Source organism: Marmota flaviventris, chromosome 10 (genome assembly GCF_047511675.1).
Source record: "Marmota flaviventris isolate mMarFla1 chromosome 10, mMarFla1.hap1, whole genome shotgun sequence".
Lineage (NCBI taxonomy): Eukaryota > Metazoa > Chordata > Mammalia > Rodentia > Sciuridae > Marmota > Marmota flaviventris.
This window is the reverse complement of record NC_092507.1, coordinates 112,155,128-112,170,683: the sequence shown is the minus strand read 5'-3', so window position 1 is coordinate 112,170,683 and position 15,556 is coordinate 112,155,128. Positions and strand designations below refer to the sequence as shown.

Here is a 15,556-nt window from a genome sequence, read left to right as displayed (position 1 = left end):
ATTCTCTGCTTTCTCATTTATATCCACTGAAAAATTTGTTCCGTATTTCTGCCTGACATTTCCATTTGGTTCTAAAGGAAGTAGAAAATGAATAATGAACAATCCTATTTGTTCAGTAGATTCCTTTCAATTATACTCTTAGTTTAAATAAGTAACAGAACTCACAGGTGGAAGGTTGAGCTGGACTTTCCTCCAGGGGCATGTTTGAGGGCTTCTCACAGCAATTGCCCTCTTCCTTATAACCAGTAGGATTTGGGAGACTCCCAGGAGACACTTTTCCATGCCTCATTTACCTAGGAACATAAAGGTTTAATAACCTCCTACCATTTGGTATCTAGATAAAATGTTATTGACACTTCTTTTCCTATTCAGACCTTCCCTCAGTTTATATGAAATAGCAAATAAAGCGGACATCTTGACAAAAAAATCAGTTCTGTCCTTAGCAATTCCTTGTGAAGGACAGATTTACTTTAGATTCCTTGGGCACTATCTTCCTTGGGGAAGGATAAGCCCAACCTCATGGAGCACAAATGAAAAGTGGCAGCTAATCTCATTAGGGACTCAACTTGGCTAGAAGCAGAGCCAACTACAAGGTCAGGTCCTCAGGTCTTGGCAAAGAGAGAGGCAGCCGCTATACCAAACAGTGTAATTTTCTTGGTATTGGCTCTTGGAAGGGACAGATACTGGGGGCTGGTCTCTTAGTTGCAGTGTGAGATAAGGATGGTCTTTTACTCCCTGACAAAATGTGAGTCTCTGGAGCAGGTTGCTTTTCAGAAATCTAGAATCTCGGGCTGGGATGTAGCTCAGTGGCAAAGCGTCTGCCTTGCATTCGCAAAGCCCTGGGTTCGACCCCCAGTTCCAAAAAAGACAAAAAAAAAAAGAACCCCACCAGGAATCTAGAATCTTTGTTATCCGAATAAGAAATCAGCTGCCTCCCTTCCATCTTTGTCCCCACTCCATACCCCACCTACCCTGACTGTTTGTTTACACTATGTTTTTGGTCCAGGAAAACCTTCTTCACCATAGCTGCCTTGGTCCAGGTCGCCAAACTCACTAGTTTCCTTTCCTCGGAGGCCTTCTGAAACCCTCTCAGAGACTCCCTATCCACCTTTTAGCACAAGATAGTGGACATTATTATTGGCCTTGTGACTCAGTTTCTTCAAGCCAGAAGCCTGATATAATTGCCCCATATCCTCCCACTGAGTTTTAGCTCCACTTGGAGATTACATACTAAGAACAGGCAGTAGGTAACACTGCCCACTGAGGGTGCATTTGCTGGCTGCTCTATCATAGAATGTTGTGAATTATTGGAGCTTGCCATAAACATCCATTTCAGCCTTTCAAGGGTTGTCAAAAGAGGCCTTGTTATCAGTCACTCAGCAAACATTTGACTCCTTCCAGGAAGAAATAACTATCCCAAGTGTCAATATGGGAAGTAACAAGGAAACAGATAATTGGGCAGAGAAGTTGGCATCCACAGACATGAGAAGGAAGGCTTTATTACAACCAGCTCACTAATTTAGTGCTTCCTAGCTCTTGTTATTTTTGTGCACAAGGAGGGGAAAGGAAAAGATTATATGGGGGTTGTTGTGCCACTGTTTCTTAGTGAGCAGGTTAATGTATGAGTTTTTGTTTTTTAAAAGATAAGATGAGAAAAGGGTACCTCCCTCAACATGGCAGTGCTATGTTGAGTGCAGGAGGAGTTTTCACAGCAGGGCTGGATGGAGGGCAGTGTTTGTGGTGGGGTGTGGCCCTTTCCTGCCTCTTTTCCTTGTTGTGGGGCTCACAGTAGTACCTGAGTGATGCATTATGGCCCTCCTCCAGACAATCAGAGAGACCCACAGGGGCCATGACCAAGCTGCTTTTGGCTCCTCCTCCTAAATTACAAGCTGAGGAGCCTACTTCATTGTGAAGGGCTTTGTCTTGAGTTGAATGTAGAGGGCATCTCTGGTCCTAGCCACCCACTGGCAACTCTCATTTGCATTCATGTCCCTCTCTTCTCTTTGTCCTGTCTTCTCTCTGTCTTCCCTTCCTCCTCCTTTCTGCAGGTTCACTTGCTGAAGGATCAGTTGGCTGCCGAGGCTGCAGCTCGGCTGGAGGCCCAGGCTCGTGTGCACCAGCTTCTGCTGCAGAACAAGGACATGCTCCAGCACATCTCCCTGCTGGTCAAGCAGGTGCAGGAGCTGGAGCTGAAGCTGTCAGGACAGAATGCCAGTAAGCCAGAGCCCTGCCCAGCCACACCTCCTTGTATGCAAGCTCTGGAAAACACATGCTATTTTCCTAAAGCTTTGGGGGATGCTTTATTAGACCTCTGACTTTGCCTTTATATTCCAGCAGAAAATAGGCAGCTTTGCTTATTTTGTCTGTATATTCATGAATTACAAAATTGCAGGGCCAGAGTAAACTTTGGGTGCCTTCAAACCCAGCAGCCTGACTTGGCCTTGACTAGGAGTCACTGACACATGCTCTCTATTTGATGGGGGCTTAGGCATCCTAAGGCATCCCATTTCTTTCTGAGAGGGCTTTTCCAATCAAAATATATTGAGCACCTAATAGGTGTCATGTTCTCTGTGAATTCTGTGAGAGTCCTCAAACTGTCTAGTAGTTGACTCTCTCTGTATGTATTATATATTTCACAACTCTCCTGCATAGAAAAATCTAACAGTATGTCCACTTAATAGATAAGGAAGCAGAGTAAATAGAGAGACAGCTTTGCTGCTCAGTGGTGGAAGTTGCCCAGCACCTAGCCTGAAGTGCTACCCCCACCCAGGCACCTCCAATCTGGGCTGGGAAGCAGTGAAGGTGGTGCATCACTGTGTCTTCACCTTGGTTGTACTTATGGGTTATATGCATTCTCAGAGTCCATGTTGGCTGCAGAAATATCCACTGATCAACCTCTTGTGCCATAAACTGTGATAGCATGTTTTATGTGAGCTCATTTAATCCCTGTGTGGTAGATGTTATTATACTCATTTTATAGAAGAGAAAAGAGACTGCTAGAGGTGAAGTAACTAGTTCAAGTTACAGCACTAGCAAGGGGTGGAGCCCAGATTCATTCCCAGGTCTAATTACAAAATTAATGTTTTTCAAACTATATCAGTAATTCCCCCAAACTATCCTATGAGCTTTTTAAAAAATGCATATTATAGGATCCCCATCAGTAGGTCTAGGGCAGGGCCACAAGTCTGTATTTATTTATTTTTGTGAAGCTAGGGATTATACCCAGAACCTTATAAATAGTGGGTAAGTACTGTGCCACAGACTTACATCCTCAACGCTTGAGTCTTTATTTTTAAAGGGGCCCAAAGGTATGAGCTATGAGCCCCTGTGCTTCAATATTGTGTAAGCCTCTCTAGATGGTTCAGATTTTTGTTTGTTGAGACCCTGCTCTGTCCTAACTAATGCTGATTTACAAGGTTATACTAAAAAAGTTACTGCATGCTTTTAGTATGGTTCTCTGAACCGGTACTTTTTTCCTTGCCATAAACCCCATTCAAGGCACTCAGTAGCCTTCCCCAAATCCTCACATGGTTCTCATTGCTCTGCGTTTACTGCTCTCAGGAAACCCCTGCAGCCAAATGTCTGGTGCTTTGAGAGTGGGAAGAGGAGGTTCCAAATGCTTAGCCCAGCCAGGTGCTGCGTTGTTGGTCAGGGAAGGACCCATGCAAGGGCTCGGACTGTAGGGAAGGACAGCTTCCCAACCAGAACCTCGCCTGACGTTGCATCCCCTCTCCCTCTTGTTTCACTACAGTGGGCTCCCAGGACAGCTTGCTGGAGATCACCTTCCGCTCCGGAGCCCTGCCTGTGCTCTGTGATCCTATGACCCCCAAGCCAGAGGACCTGCATTCTCCGCCATTGGGCGCAGGCTTGGCTGACTTTGCCCACCCCGCGGGCAGCCCCTTAGGTAGGCGCGACTGCTTGGTGAAGCTGGAGTGCTTCCGCTTTCTCCCGCCCGAGGACACCCCACACCCTGCGCAGGGCGAGCCGCTCCTGGGTGGCCTGGAGCTCATCAAGTTCCGAGAGTCCGGCATCGCCTCTGAGTATGAGTCCAACACGGACGAGAGCGAGGAACGGGATTCGTGGTCCCAGGAAGAGCTGCCGCGCCTGATGAATGTCCTGCAGAGGCAGGAGCTGGGCGACAGCCTGGATGATGAGATAGCCGTGTAGATGGGAGCGAGGAGACTGCCAAGGTGGCAGCTGTGGTGTGTGGTCGGGCCATGTCTGTCTGCTGCTGGTAGGGAGATGCCCTGTGAAGGCACACTGCTGTGGATGACACCCAGGGGCCCGGAGAGTGTAAGGCTTCAGAGGAGGATTAGGATTTCACTTTGGAAGGTAATTGGGGGAAGAAATTGGATTCCCAGAGGCAGATCAGCTTGTGTCTTTACCTGTGACTAAAGGGTGGTGGAAACAGGGCTTTCCAGAGCCCATAGTTTGGGGAAAGGGTCCCTCTTCAGGACCACCTGGCTGCTGGAAGACCCCCACCCCTACCCATTGCACTATCAGGCTCCTCTGCTTCCTTGTGTGATGCCCCAGTGGCCCTTTCATTCTCCCCACCTCCTTGAACCTGACCATAAAGGGAAGCCACTGGTACCTTCTCAGGTACTTTGGATATCAGGATGCTAAGAGTTGCCTAACCCTTCCCTGACCTTAATGGGAGAGTTCCTTCTCCAAGCCCTTGCTGACATTACAGAGGTTGAATGCTCTGAGCTGCAAGTCAGACTGTTCCTTTCAATGTGAGCATGGAATTTGGATGTGTCATAAGTCACAGTGAATAAGCTATTAGAGAAAATTGAATCCAAACATTTTCTCTAGCTGAATGTTAGATGTTGCTTCAGAGGGAGCCTGGGACCATTAACATCATTCAGACCCTTGATATGAGAGAGCCCAGGGGGAGGACAGCCTGTTTGCTACCACAGATCCCTTAGGTCTTACTCTTCAGTTTGGAAGCCCTGCCCTGCCTGCCTCCTGCCTGCAGCCCAGCTTGTACAAACAGACGATTGGAGTGCCCAGTGTTCTGCCTCAGGCTGTGCCAGACAAAGCTTTTGCAGCCACTTTGCCTCTGTGAAAGTCTCAGAGACCCAGAGCCCCTGCCTTACCTCTCACCTCTTCCCTCCACTGGGCAATACTGGTCAGTTTTTACTGTAAACAAGCAAAATGGATGTAAACTGATAGCTGAGAATCACTGCCACTTGGATCAGGGACCATAGCCATGACACCCTGGCCCATCTATCTGTGGGTGCGTGCCTTGAGCACACTTATAAAAAGTGCCATGTGCAACACTTATCTTTTACCATCTAGGCCTTGCCTAGGGATCTCCACTTGTAACAGACTGACTAGGCATGCAAGGAAAAGCTCCTTTTGCTCCTGTAAGGCCTTAAGTGGTTGTTAACAGATATTCAGATGCCAGAAAATAGGGCTCAGATATGCTTGAGTCATATTTTGGGGGGAAGAAGTCTTCATCCTGGGCCACAAACTACAGATCAAACTGAAGTATTATTATGGGGCCAATTGATAAGGATATAATTGCCCCAAATGGAGTTCTTCAACCCCAGCTTTACTTTGGAATTTATCTAAATGCAAACTCAGCCCTTTCGTAAAAGCCACTGTTGGATTTCTTCTAGATTGGAAAATCCAAATTAAAGGAAATAAACACAGCTTTAAATAGACCTCCCTGGTGCATGAGGGTGTCAGTGAAAGTAGGATGGGATGCTGTGTGTGTGTGTGTGTGTGTATGTGTGTGTGTGTGTGTGTGTGTGTACTGACTGCAGCCTTGTAAGAAGTAATGGGAGAAAAGCGAAAAGAGATCTCCAGGGATCAACAATAGATTTTTTTTTTCATTTTCCTAACATGAATCTAGTTGGAGAGTCATGGTTTTATATGTTATATTCTCTAATTAACCATTGAAAGTAGGTCCAGTTATACAGGGAAGGAAGAACCAGGAACATGAGATTTATAAAACTAAAGGAGCAACTGTCAGAAATCCAGTTTGGTTCAGCCTAGCTGGTTTATGAAATCCTAACCCAGGATTCCTTGAGTCTTGGAACTTTGATACCATCAGGATTTTGACCATAAGAGTATTAGAAGGTCTTTTTCTCAAAGCCCACTGCCAGAAGCAGGAGCTGAGGATAAAGCCAGAAGCCAATGGAATAGGTGTGTGGACTGTGGATGGAAATGCTTATATAGAATGAGGTGGGGAAGAAAGTGTCTATAAAACCATCTCAAAAATCTTATGAAGGGAAGGGACAAATGGAGATGAGATTAAATAATTAGAGTAAGTTATCTGTGATGCTGACCTAGGACCCATTCAAGACTTTTACCCTTGGTTGTTTTTTGTTTTGTTTTGTTTTTTGTTATTGTTGGGTTTTTGCCTCTATCTCTCCCTATCCCTGATTCAGGCCCTTCCTGGGGCATTCATTCATTTGTTGGCACCTTCCCTAGCGTGACTCAAATATGTGCACACTTGGTTTCTGGAACTGGAGATGAAGGACAGATGTAGAAGCCTTGAAGTGCCGCCACCCATCTTACCTTCCCTGGGGCCAACTGGGCAGGAAAGGAAATGTTGCAGACCTGATCGCCCAGCGATGTCTCTCTGTCCTCCTCCCTCCTTGCTTCTTGCTTTGCTAACTCAACTCGGCCTTCCTCTTTTTCATCTCTGCCCTATATGGAGGACATGTGGACACCAGGGTCCCCTACATTACTGGTGCCCAGCCCACCCCAGGTGCCAGCAGACTCTTGGGCACACAAGGCTCTCAGAGCTGCAGAGCTAGAAAAGAATTTCTCTGCACAGGATGGACTGTATATGGGGACTAAAAACTATATTCCTTATATTCCTGCTTATATGCTATCTGTAAAACCTCTTTCTAGTCTCACTCCTCTCAACTGATCTTGTTTAGGAGTTGTATGCCTTTATTTACTCTTTGCTTGACTGCTTCCTCCTACTTGCCTATCCTGCCTCCCTCAGCCCTCTATTTCCCAAAACTGTTGTCATTAACTCTGTTGGATCAACTCTCTGGGAAAAGATTCTGTTAATGTAAGTGCACTTACTCCCTGGATGTTGTCACTAGTCTAGTGGCTTTTGCTAAATAAACCTTTCATATTTCTAAAAACTTGTCTTTTCTTGCTGCTTCTATTTCACTTGCTCCTCCTGTTCCTCTCTCCTCCACACAGTTTCCAAGCCAGGCGGCATCAGCTCTGTGACATGGTTCCCAAAGGTATGGGGTTTAGGAAAAATTCAGTCTCCTGAAGGAGTGGGGGCGGTGGTGTCCTCTGTTGCAGTGTATATAGAACACCACTAGTCTTAACTGGGAATAATTTGCTCACCAGGGGACATTTGACAAATGTCTGGAAACATTTTTGTTAGCCACAGCTAGGGGAAGGATGTTCCTGGCATGTAGTGGGTGGAAATCAAGGGTACTGCTGACTATCCTGTGGTACATAGGAGAGAGAGAGCCCCCTGCAATGAAGAGTTATACTGTGTGGGTGGAAGTGGAGTTGAGTCTCATTTTTGTAGTTCTAGGGGTTAAGCCCAGGCCTCATGTATGCTAGGCAAGTGCTATACCACTTATCCTCAGCCCTTTTTAAATTTTGAGATAGGGTGTCTCTTAAGTTGCCCAGGCTGGCCTTGAACTTGTGATCCTCCTGCTGCAGCCTCCCCAGTAGCTGGGATTACAAATGTGTGCCACCATGTCTGGCAAAAGCAGAGCTTTGAATGCATGAAGAATTTCTATATAAGATAGTTCCCAATATAGCTAAGATCAAGATTATACAATTTCACTGACCCACTTACTGAATGTCTGAGGTATGTACTTGGTGGGAGTCTGAATGGAGGAAAACAGGTTCCTCTCCATACCTACCTGGAAGTATTATGGCTTCATTGCCACACAGTTCTGTAGAGCAGTCCTGACTCCTGGGAAAGTGAGCTCTCCTGCATGCAGCAGAAATGAAAAGGAGGCACAAAACTGGGGAAGGAAGTGAGCCCCAGAGGCTGGGGTTGTGGCTCAGCGGTAGAGCACTTGCCTAGCACGTGCAAGGCCCTGGGTTCGATCCTCAGCACCACTTAAAAATAAATAAACAAAATAAAGGTATTGTGTACAATTAAAAATAAATATTAACAAAAAAGAAGTGAGCCCCAGAATCTCACATAACAGCCTTCACCTTTCTCATTTCTAAGCTCTTTGGCTGGAATATTTAACCATTTTGAAGGCAGAGTGTTTGTTAGGTCTGATATTCTGGCAGGTCCAGGCCAGGGAGAAAATGGGGAGGGTCAGAAAAACCAGGTTCACGTGCCCTCTGTTCTTTTTTGGTTGAGCAAAATGAACTAAGCTTTATTTTATCATCTGTCAAATGGGATAGTACATAAAGCAATTATCAGAGTAAATGAGATTGCATTTTTAAAGCACCCAGCCAAGGATGTAGCTCAGTGGCAGAGCACTTGTCTGGCATGGGCAAGACCCTGGGTTCAATCCTTAATATTGCTAAGTGATTGAATGAATAAATAAACAAAAGCTAAAGCACCCACCAGGGAGTGCCTGGCAGTCACCCAGGGTACAGTACAGTTTATCTTTTAGTTTCCTAGATCAGAACCTGTGCTGGTCATAGACCACTTTTCCTTTCTTGACTATTTGGTGCTGTGATGCAGAAGCCCTGGAGAAGGGAGCATGGGGTTGGCAGAGGGCAGAAGATTAGGAACCAGTTCCTTTCCTGGTCCAGATAATGGGAGACTGAATGGCCTCCTGGTCCCCTGAATGTGCTTCTCTCTGTACTTGCTAAGGAGTCCCATCAAGGGGTGACACGCATGCACAGCTACTTATGTACAGAAATCTTCTAGGGCTCAAGTGGCTTTTCTAGTTAGAAACACAAGCTCAGAGTGAGGACTAAAATAATTTTCTTAGTCACTCATCTGGTCCCTCAGGGGCCAGTGTCTTGGGAATGATGTCAAGATTGCCTAGAGACCATTCCACCCCACTGTGGACAGGTCATGACCCCACAGGTCCTGGCTCCTGAACCTGACAGGTAGACTCCAGACTCTGACTGGGTGGGGTGGGGATAGAACAGGTCAGAGTAGGAGTGACAGGTGTGGGCCCTGGGATGGTCTCACAGCATATGAAGCAATAGGAATTTGAGCCCAGCTTCTCTCACTCTGTGGGGAATGAAAAAAACATAGTTGATACTTTAGCAGCACAGTGATAAGCAGGAGGAGCTTTGTTAAAACATAAAGTAAGGCCCCAAGAAGAGTTACTGGATATTCTCTGCAAGGACAAGGGAGGACTCTCCATACCACCCCCTGGCCCATTTGTTGGGGAGATAAAGACTAAGGAAGATTGGTGCCAGATCCCTGACCAGAAATGTCCCATTACAGTTAGAAGCCCACAGAGTCATCAAGGAACTGAAATAAGAGGAAAATAAGACATGGGGGGATGTGGGGGGACCAGCAAGCATTTAGCCTTTTTTTTTTTCTTTGAGTCACACAATGAGCAAAATAAATGTTCTTGCTGCATCCCTGATGCTCTTCTATCTTTCTGGGTCAGATTATCAGTAAGGTCATGCAGAAATGGAGTAAAGAGTCAGGACTGTCATTGGACACATTCATTGGTATTGGGGGAACAGTATTTTCACCTTTACCTGCTGTTTTTGGTTGCTGGTTTGTTTTGTTTTGCCTTACTAGAAATTAAACCAAAGTACACTCTACCACTGAGCTTTAGCCCCAATCCTTTTTATATTTTTATCTTTTGACACAGGATCTGGTCTCTCTAAATTGCCCAGGCTGGCCTCTAACTTGGCAATCCTCCTGTCTCAGTTCCCCCAGTTGCTGGGATTACAGGCATGTACTGTGACTCCCAGCTTTCCCGCCCCTTTTGATATGATTCAAAATAGCAATGAAAAGATGTATCCAGGGTCAAGGTGCCTCTATTCTTCAGCAAGAGATGCCCATTCTAAGTGAATGATTGTGGTGAATATTTTGAGGATGGGCCTGGCCCTCTTCATCTCTTTCTGCATTAATTAAGCTCAGGAGTGTTTTATCCCACCCCCTCAGAAGATCTAACATCTAGGAAGCCTGTCAAACTGCAGGGATTCTTCCCCTGAAGACAGGGGAGGATGCCCAAATTCTCCTCCCCAGTATAGATCAAGGACTGATCTTATAGGATCAGACTGATCTTTTAGGACCAGAAGTCCAGGATCCTAGAACAGAGGTTCTCATGTCTGACCTGCTTTAGTGTCACCTAGAAGACTGGTTAAGGGTGGCTAAGCTCCCACCCTAAAGTTTCTAACACAGTAGGTCTGAGTGGAGCCTGAGAATTTTGTTTCTAACAAATTCCCAGGGGATGCTAATACTGTTGTCTTGGAGCCTTTCACTTAGAGAACCACTGTCTTGGAGGATAGACCCAAACTTCAGGAATTGTCTTTATTTAAAAGGAGCAGGAAGGGCAGGCTGAGAAATGGGCCTTGTGCTGTTAGGCAACCATTAGAAGAAGGGGTGAGGACTGACTGTACTGGGATGGACTACAGAGTGACCTCAGACTTGACAGAAGACTGTGGCTAACTTTGATTTATTGGCATCTCACTAGAGACATAAATAGGCTTTGTCCCCTATGAACCTGAGGTGTCTAGACAGGCTACTTGAAAGCCTGACAGCTCCCTGAGGAGAGCCTGTCCCCCTGCCGGGCCTTCTGCTCCTTGCCCCAGAGGGTTTTGAGCTTACGGTAGTACACCTTGCAGCTGAAGCCCTCTTTGAAGCCCCCCTTTATGTGGCTCTTGAGGGAGTCGAGGGTAGGGTACATGCGGCAACAGGCTGCACACTTGTAGCCATTTTGCTGGGCCGGCTGCCACCTGGAGACCATTAGGATGTCCTGGGACGTGATGTAGTCCGTGGAGTCCAAGCCATGCCTGGATTTCTTGGTGGACTCTCGGGGGCATGTATTTTCTGGGGAGGAAGATGATGAGCAGATGCTCTCAGCCATGTCCTCAGGAAGGCAGTTGTCTCCCCTGCCCTCATCCCTCTCCACCTCTGGGAAGCCAAAGGCCTCCAGGTGGCTCTCTTTATCCGTGCACACAAAGTAACTGTAAGGGGAGAACCAGGGCCGGTAGATGGTGCAGTTCCGCCTTAGCTGCTCCCCATTCTGGGTGTCCCCCAAGGTGCAGTCTGCAAAGGAAAGGGCTGAGTCTGAGCCTTGGGCTGCAGGCAGGAGGACAGTCAAGTTGAGGAAGCTGGAAGCCCTCAGGAGAAGCAGCAAGGCAAGATGACAGGCCGTCAGACATGACCTTGGGTGACTTCCACTCTCCACCTTGATGGTAGCTTGAGACCAGGTGGGAAACAGGGTGGGAAGAGCAGTATAAGGGGATTTTTTTCCTGCTGCTTTTTTTTTTTTTCCTGTTACAAATGGCTATTGGATGTCCAGGCACTAACTAAACCTTGCTGTCAGGTCCTTCTCTCCCTGGAGATACTTTGTTCTCTGAGGACTGACCTCGACAGGTAGCCCAGCAGACAGACAGCTGGACCTTAACCTCCTATAGTCCCTTCTTTTGCCACCTATTCTTGTGACCGTTTTACCAGAATCACTGCCTGTGTTGATCCCTCAACAACTCACTCAGACAGAAACTGATCCACACCAACTTGAGAGTTGGAGAGAAGAAGCAAGAGGCCTCCATAGGCTATGGGTATCTACTAAAGGAGGAAGGAACACATAGAAGGTATAGCACATGGTGATCCAGCTTGCAGACATCCTTCCCTTAGGGGAGCAGCCCCTGTCCATCTTCAGTTTCCCACATGCCCCACCCAGAGTTGGAGAAGACCTCACCTGGTACAGGCACTGTATTATGTACCCCATGCCGGAGAGCACTGCTTTGATACTGGGATGGCAAGGCCTGAGCTGAGCTGGAAACCTCAGTGGGTACCGCTGCCTTTGTAATATCTGGGTTATAGAAGAAACACTCTGGTGAGCTGAGCAAGGTTGGGAGCCGCCTTCTTGAGTCTCCCCAAGATATACCTTTGGTACATCAAGGGATCTCAAAGCTGAAGTCAAACAGTGATCTCTCAAACCCCCAAAGGCATAGCTATTCTGGATGACATCTTGGGAAATTCCAAATGGGGAAGTTTTATTCAAACCTAAGAAAGATCCTCTGGAAAGAGTACATTAAGAGCTGGACACAGTGGTGTACACCCGTAATCCCAGCAACTTGGGAGGCTGAGGCAGGGGAATGGTAAGCTTAAGGCCAGCCTTGGCAACTTAGTGAAACCGTGTCTCAAAATAAAAACTAAAAAGGGGTGAGGGATGTGGCTCAGTAGTAGAGTGTCCCTGGGTTCAATCCCTAGTACTTCAAGGAAAAAAAAAATTTAAAAAGATGTGGCTCAGATGACACTTCTCTCTCTGGCTCGTCCTGCCCTGCACCTGACCCCCCTGTAGTTTATCATGTGTGACTTCACTCTACATTGCAGGCCTCTGGGTGCCCTGGATCCAGAGAGTGAGCTCTGGTCACAGGCTACATAGCTGTGTTGCATAGTCCCGTTGAGGATGGGAAGCCAGGTTCTTTAGGTTGAGACATCTCATGCCCACAGCCAGAATGGGGTCACATGGGCCTCTGCTTCATGGCACGCTTTGGAATGGCTACTAACACTTGGAGAAAAAGTGGATCTGCCCCAAATCCTAGGGCAGTAACTTTGCTCAGTTTGGGTGACAGATTTATAAATGTCATGTATATTAGTGGATATTTAGGAGAACTAATCAAGTTTGTCTCAAATTTTTATGTGCTTAGGAACCACCTGGAGATCTTGTTAAAAATGCAGATTCTGATTCTGATGCAGTCAGTCAGGGGTGGGGGTCTGAGCTCTACCTTTCTTCCTTTGCAGTACTGAGATTGAACCCAGGGGTGCTCTACCACTGCCTCCCCAGTCCTTTCTTTTCTTTTCTCCCCTACCCCTATTTTTTTTTCTTTCTTTTTTGAAACAGAGTCTCATTAAATGGCTCAGGATGACCTCAAGTTTGTGATCCTCTGGTCTCAGCCTCCCCAGTTACTGAGATAGCAGGCATGTACCATCATGCCTGGCCAGTTCTGCATTTGCAATAGGCTCCTGTGTGATGTTGCTAATGTAGGACTGGGACCCACACTTTGAATAGCAAGTCCTCACAGTGTCCAACTTTATTCCATGATGGGCTTATCAGTTCCCAGCTGCTTAGCCTCCACCTGATGATAGATAAGTCTCAATCTTCTCCAGCTTCTTAAATCAGTTAAAACAAATACCTATTCTTTATGTAGACAGCTCACCACCTTGAAATTCACTCAGGTTCTAGGGGAAAAATTAGACAACAAATGTTTCCCCTATTCTCTCCTGACAAAAAAATTATTAAACAGCAGGAATTACTTTTACCTGGAATGTAGCATTTTGAAAAATTATTTTCTCCCCAGTGTAATTTGGCTTTCTCACTAAATTTTGGTCCTGTAACATGACCTGGTAGGGTACTTAAGTAAAAGCTTCCTAAAAACCCTACATCTTTGCGGCCCTAGTGACACTAAAGTTTACCTGGTAAACTGGTGGCATGTGAGGGTGTAATATCAGGAAAAGTGCTCAAGGCAGAGGAAGAGATCCGAAGTCCAGAGATGCTGAGGAGTGAGAAGTTTTCCATATTTTGACCACTGCGGGGTATGACGATCACACGCCTGCTCCCAAGAGGCTGGCCAGGTTGTCCAGACGATAAACATTCTGAGCACAGTTGACATCACAAGGTCACATGATTCCATTCAGCAGCTAGGTTATACTTCTGAAAGGTGGATGCAGTCTATTGTAAGCGAGATTCTTTTTTCTTTTTCCTTTTAATTGCTAAATATTTTTTTGACTTGTCATTTCTCTGTGCCTTGCCCTGGCTGAGAATACCCAGAGAGAAGGAAGAATACAGTGGAGATATCATAATGATGTTGTCTGTCTGTCCCCTTTGTTCTTTACTATTGTCCCTTTTCTCTGTTGATTTTGCTACACTCCCCAGCTCTGGGAACCTTTGTTCTTTCTGAATAATTGTCTTGCTTTTCTTCTCCTTTATTTGCCACTGAATATTTTTGTTTGTTCTTTTATCTTTTTGTTTTAGTTTCTGGTTTTTTGGGTCTCCATTTTATTTATTGGGTTGTTCATTTGTTTTGGTTTGAGGTATATATTTAATTTTTTTTTGAAATAACTTCAAATTTATATAATTTTCAAAGTCAAAATTGATATAAAGAGCATCTATAGACCCTCTCTATAGATTTTTCTCTTGGAACATTTGGCCCTATTTGGTTTATCTTTTCCCTCCCTCTTCTTCCCCTCCCTACATATGTATGTGTACACATAATTTTTTTTTTTTTCTGGAGTATTTGAAGGTAAGTTGTGGACATTATGTCCTTTTATACCTAAATACTTTAATGTATTTTTTCCAAAGAATAGCTATTAGACATTATTTTCAATGGTTGGTGCTCTTTTCTGAATGTGACTAAAACACAAATGGACACCATTTTGTTCATTGTTTTAAGCCAATTTGCTGGTGAGACTATAGGTTCCAAGGAGGCAGGGCTGCCTCTTCTCTCTGCTTTGATTTATCATTTAATAACTTTGTGTACTGGTGGGATGTGGAGTAAGCATGAAAGATGACTATGAGACCTTGAAGATAAGCTGAAGTTACCCCATTCCATAGTGTCACAACCTGTCCACTAGCTACTTAGCTGTGCTTTAAATCAGCTCCTGTCACAGTGGTGTGGCCTATGAAGGAACATAGTACCTTCAACTTCTGCATGGAGCCCGGAGTGGTTTTTCCATCTTGAAACATTTGAAGGGCAGTGGGAGAACCTGGTTTTCTTTAATGTTTTTTTCCTCCTGGCCTGATTTGGAATTTTAGAACACATTGGGATACAAATTGAAGTTGAGTATTTTGGCATTTTTGAGACACTTAGCAATTTCACTTGGGCCATCATGGTGTAGAGCAAGATCATGAGTTTATAAATTGGTATACTTGACTTATAATCCCCTCCGGGTGATAGTGTACAAATGCACTGCTGCTTGACTTTTCCATTTTATTAATTTAGACTCTGAGTTGAAGTGGATGAATGTCTCTGGCTAAAGTCTAGCAATTTACATAATTGTAAATAAATGTAAATAGCATCATGTGAATGATGTGTTTCACACCCAGGGGACTTAGAATTTCTTTCTGCCTTAGACAATCACATTTCTCTCACTATCAATTAGGAACTGGAGATATACTTAATGTAAAGGGTGCTCAAAATATTGGGGGGGGAAACTTGGGAAGCTAAATACCTCAGTGCTGGTGGTAGAGTTTTTAAAATACGGCTCTGTTTTGGCTTAGTTATTAAAGTATTTGTGGGAATGTGGTCATTTAGGGTTTATTACACTGCTAGTAGCAGGTCCTCTGTCTTGCATGTGCTGTTGATGGTGACCCATACAGCAGGTGACACTCTCAAAGTAGCTGGTCACTACATAAAATGTGTCTTTCTCTCATTTGTTTCCCACCTGCTTTCCGAGCCCCTTTCTCGGACAGGTAAGATACTCCCTTTCTTGTGGATGACTTATGTCCCCAGATGC

At 45.5% G+C, this 15,556-nt stretch overlaps 2 protein-coding genes across 5 annotated transcripts in view; one reads left to right on the top strand and one right to left on the bottom strand.

The window, feature by feature from the left end:
- LOC114080902 (carboxyl-terminal PDZ ligand of neuronal nitric oxide synthase protein) overlaps positions 1-15,556 on the top strand; it is a 312,785-nt gene that overhangs the window by 289,697 nt on the left and 7,532 nt on the right. For 2 of the 4 annotated variants that reach the window (XM_071618242.1, XM_071618241.1), the window contains exons 9-10: positions 2,049-2,214; positions 3,752-3,904. The exons of 1 other annotated variant lie outside the window; for it this stretch is intronic. In XM_071618242.1, coding sequence (XP_071474343.1) covers positions 2,049-2,214; positions 3,752-3,904 — 319 coding nt within the window. Of the gene's footprint in view, positions 1-2,048; positions 2,215-3,751; positions 4,168-15,556 lie in introns of those variants that run through there. One more of the 4 variants, XM_027922492.2, reaches the window with a different exon arrangement.
- On the bottom strand, positions 10,614-13,707 carry Spata46 (spermatogenesis associated 46). The gene is made up of 3 exons (XM_027922494.2): positions 13,517-13,707; positions 11,796-11,909; positions 10,614-11,140 (listed from the first exon to the last, which is right to left on the bottom strand). The coding sequence occupies exons 1-3, from the start codon at positions 13,617-13,619 to the stop codon at positions 10,614-10,616; spliced, it is 744 nt and encodes a 247-aa protein (XP_027778295.1). The 5' UTR covers positions 13,620-13,707.

What these genes read in the sequence shown, in the direction of transcription:
- Spata46 (XM_027922494.2), bottom strand. Translation starts at nt 13,619, where the DNA reads ATGGAAAACTTCTCACTCCTCAGCATCTCTGGACTTCGGATCTCTTCC. An exon ending in ACATGCCACCAGTTTACCAG is followed by an intron (nt 11,910 to 13,516) that starts GTAAACTTTAGT and finishes TCTATAACCCAG; the next exon opens with ATATTACAAAGGCAGCGGTA. An exon ending in TAATACAGTGCCTGTACCAG is followed by an intron (nt 11,141 to 11,795) that starts GTGAGGTCTTCT and finishes TTTCCTTTGCAG; the next exon opens with ACTGCACCTTGGGGGACACC.